Source organism: Papaver somniferum, chromosome 2 (genome assembly GCF_003573695.1).
Source record: "Papaver somniferum cultivar HN1 chromosome 2, ASM357369v1, whole genome shotgun sequence".
NCBI lineage: Eukaryota > Viridiplantae > Streptophyta > Magnoliopsida > Ranunculales > Papaveraceae > Papaver > Papaver somniferum.
The window spans coordinates 157,683,661-157,687,074 of NC_039359.1; the positions used below are offsets into that span (position 1 = coordinate 157,683,661).

At 36.1% G+C, this 3,414-nt stretch overlaps 1 protein-coding gene across 1 annotated transcript; it reads right to left on the bottom strand.

Moving 5' to 3' along the window:
* Positions 1–726: 726 nt before the first annotated feature.
* On the bottom strand, positions 727–1,458 carry LOC113352322. Its single transcript, XM_026596155.1, has one exon. It carries the CDS (start codon positions 1,456–1,458, stop codon positions 727–729), a length of 732 nt encoding a protein of 243 aa, XP_026451940.1.
* Between the last annotated feature and the right edge of the window lie 1,956 nt (positions 1,459–3,414).

Consider the following 3,414-nt stretch of genomic DNA (forward strand, 5'->3'; position numbering starts at 1 on the left):
TTTGCATTACATTAAAACTTAAACTTGACAACATCCATGAAAACATTATTAAGCCTAACATCCCATACGAGTTATTAAAAACTCCTTAAGAATTTGGTAATGCGCTTCGTATTCGAAATATTTTCGTTTCCATCTTCGCCACTCATCTCGAGTTCGTGGTCCCAATTCAGCATTGGTCTCACCTCTAAGACGGTATCAAGTGACAATCCTTTTCGTAACTATAAAATCCACAAGCTCTTTTTTGATATCCATGAATCTGCAAAACAAAGCAGCACGATCCCGATTATGAGGATTACCTGTCTCTGTGCAGAACGCATCGGGAATTTTACCCGAATAACTCATACTAGGTAAACTGTTCTTCCGTCGTTCTTCACCTCTCTTCCGGTAGTTTATTACGTAGTTTCTACAAAGAGATAAATCTTCATCTTCAGTGAATCTAGGATCATCCATAATTTAACCAGAAAGTAAAGAAGTTTTTGTAGAGAAGTGATGTGTGAGTTTGAAAGGAATGAAGTGAAGGATTTATAAGGAATGCTAGCAGTTGAGTCTAGACCGCTAGCGATTAAGTCTAGACCGCTACTTTTAATGACCGTTAAAAAATTTGAACTTAAAAACCAACTTCAAAACAAAATTATGGAACAACAACTGAAACTTAAACAATTTAAAAAATTAAAATAAATAACAAATGAAACAATAATAAAAAAACAAAAACAAATGAAACAAACACTACTCAATTCGTCCCCCATCTCTTCCAAACTCAGCCCACAGATTCGCTCTGAGATCTTCCCTCAACCTGTTATACAGAGTTCTGTTCTCGATATGACTGGTCATTTGCGCATAGTTCCTTGCAGGTAATACTCTAGCTGGTATAATCTCAGGCCTTAAGTCGTCATCTTGATGGTTAGCCCAATTCTTATTACGACAAGTCTCCTGGATAACCATGTTATGCATAATGATGCAAGTCAGCATAGTCTTATGCATTTCACGAGCACTTAAACTACGATAAGGCCCACAAACGATTGCGAACTTCCACTTCAGAATTCCAAAAGCCCGCTCCACATCCTTTCTCAGATTCATCTGTTTACTATTGAAATACGAGTATGAATAACCCATTTCACCGGCAGGTGGCCGACGGTAACATTGAACTAAAGTTGACCATTTTGGATACGTTCCATCTGCGAGATAATAACCATGAGTGTAGTGATTCCCGTTGATACTGAAATTTAGCTGAGGAGAAATTCCATACTTTAAATCTTCAAACAAAGGCGATTTGTGTAAAACATTTATATCGTTTTGAGATCCTGGGTGACCAAAAAAAGTGTGTCGTATCCAACAATCATAAGAAGCAGCGGCCTCAAGGATCACTGTTGGTTTTGCGTAATGACCCTTATAATGACCGACCCAATAGGGAGGGCATCCTGTCCATACCCAATGCACCAGCATTCCAGGAAATCCCATTTCCTTGTAGTTGCAGGAAATCCTACACTACACCCCTCATATGATTTTATTGTTAATCAACTCATTTTTAGGTTTACACTCTTAATTTTATTGATCAATCTTTGAATGTTTTTACAAGAAAAGATAAAGAAATCAAGAATGATCTCTGCTCTAGACTTTCTCTCTCCTATTCACTTATTTCTTACTAAAAAAGGATCTCCCTTTCTTTACAACTCGAATGACTATTTATAAGGAAACACATAGTGGATGACAGCTAATCTGTCCTTTATTTTCGGGTATGGTCTGCGACATTCTCGCAACCTTACAAATGTTAATTTCGGAAACTCTCTAATTTTCGCAGGACTATCATATATTTATTGTGATCTTAGATGACGTCATTTATTTTATCATTTCTGAAATTATTCTGCGACGCTGTTGTGCCGTGTCATTGATAATTTCGCTGAAACATTGTCATTGCGAGATTCTGATCCTACATCTTGCCTCTTCTCATATCTTTTCTGCGAAGTAGAGAATGATGTGAGAAATGTCGTAGATGTTCTCCTCTTCATATTCTGCATCTATCACACGTATTCTTTCTTCCATTTATTTCTCGACACGTCTTTTGTAACCGTTGCTTTTTAACCGCTTATATCTTTCCGTATTAATCGTGTTTATTTTCTCGAGGAGAAATTCCCTCTATATATATTCCTTCTCACTCTCTTTTTTTTTTTTTTATTTTCTCTGCAACTTCATCGTTCTTCTGCAAATTCCATTATTGCAACTTTTCTTCTTTCTTCTTCAATCTTTTTAAGTTCTTCTTCATCTTCATACTATTTCTTCTGCAAATCTTCATAGTTCTTAATTTTCTTCGAAACAATCTCCATGCTATTGTCTTCCATGGATTCATCAAGGTTAGTTTTCTTTTTTCTTCTTTATGAGTTTTGCTGAAATCGATCTTGTTTATTGCTTTATTTGATGTTGTTTATGTGATTCCCATATTTTTGCTATTTCAATAAAAGCACCTCCACCACTAGATTTACAGTTCAGAACCCCAACATTCTCAAATCGCAGCATAAGGTTGTTGCGCATAAAAGAAAGTCTGCGAATGAGAAGGTATTAAGAAACACTATCCTTTTCTAATAACAATATTTTGCCTATGTTTCTTATCTGGATTGTAATTCGCAGGGTGATAAAGATGTTAATAAACCTCTCAAGAAATCTCGCCACCTTAAAATTGTTCCAACTTCTGTTCCCTTCCACTTACTCATCTCTTCTAAATCTTCTGCGACATCTTCACAAGATAAACCTTTATCTCCAATTCGCGAAAAAGCTGCCTTAGACTTCATTTCTTCAGCTGACCTCTCAATGATTGAAACTCTCCTTGTTGATCCTGGTGTGAATGAAACCCTTTCTCTTCCCATTGAGAATGTTTCTCAACCTTCTATCTCTACCAATTCTCTACCTAAGTCTCTTCCTCTTTCGAAAGAAGCCGTGGAAGGGATAGATATTGCCTTCAAAGTTTTATCTGAAGTTCTGGATGATGTCAAGAAGTCTTCTATTGATCATATCAAGTCTAATATTTGCGAAATTCTTAGCAAGCATTTGGGTTCTGACAGGGCTGCTTCGCAGACAGCTTTGGAAAATAATGTAATGCTCTTCGTCTCGAAAATCAGAAGCTTCAGAATATTTTACTGGATCGTGACAATCTTCGCAAGAAGAATGATGAATTGAGAGGTATGATTTTCTTATTTGTGTCTTTAATTTGCCTTTTTAATAGTTTTATCCTTCCCATATTTAATTATCCTTGAAATCCTTCTTTCGCATGTTAAGCTTTAAACCAGAAACGAATAATGGAGAGATATCAATTTGAATCTGCTGTTGAAGAAGCCCGCGTTGATAAAGAAATCTTGATGGATCAATATAACCAATTAGATAACCTCTATTCATATTCTCTTGATCATATAAATAATCTCACCA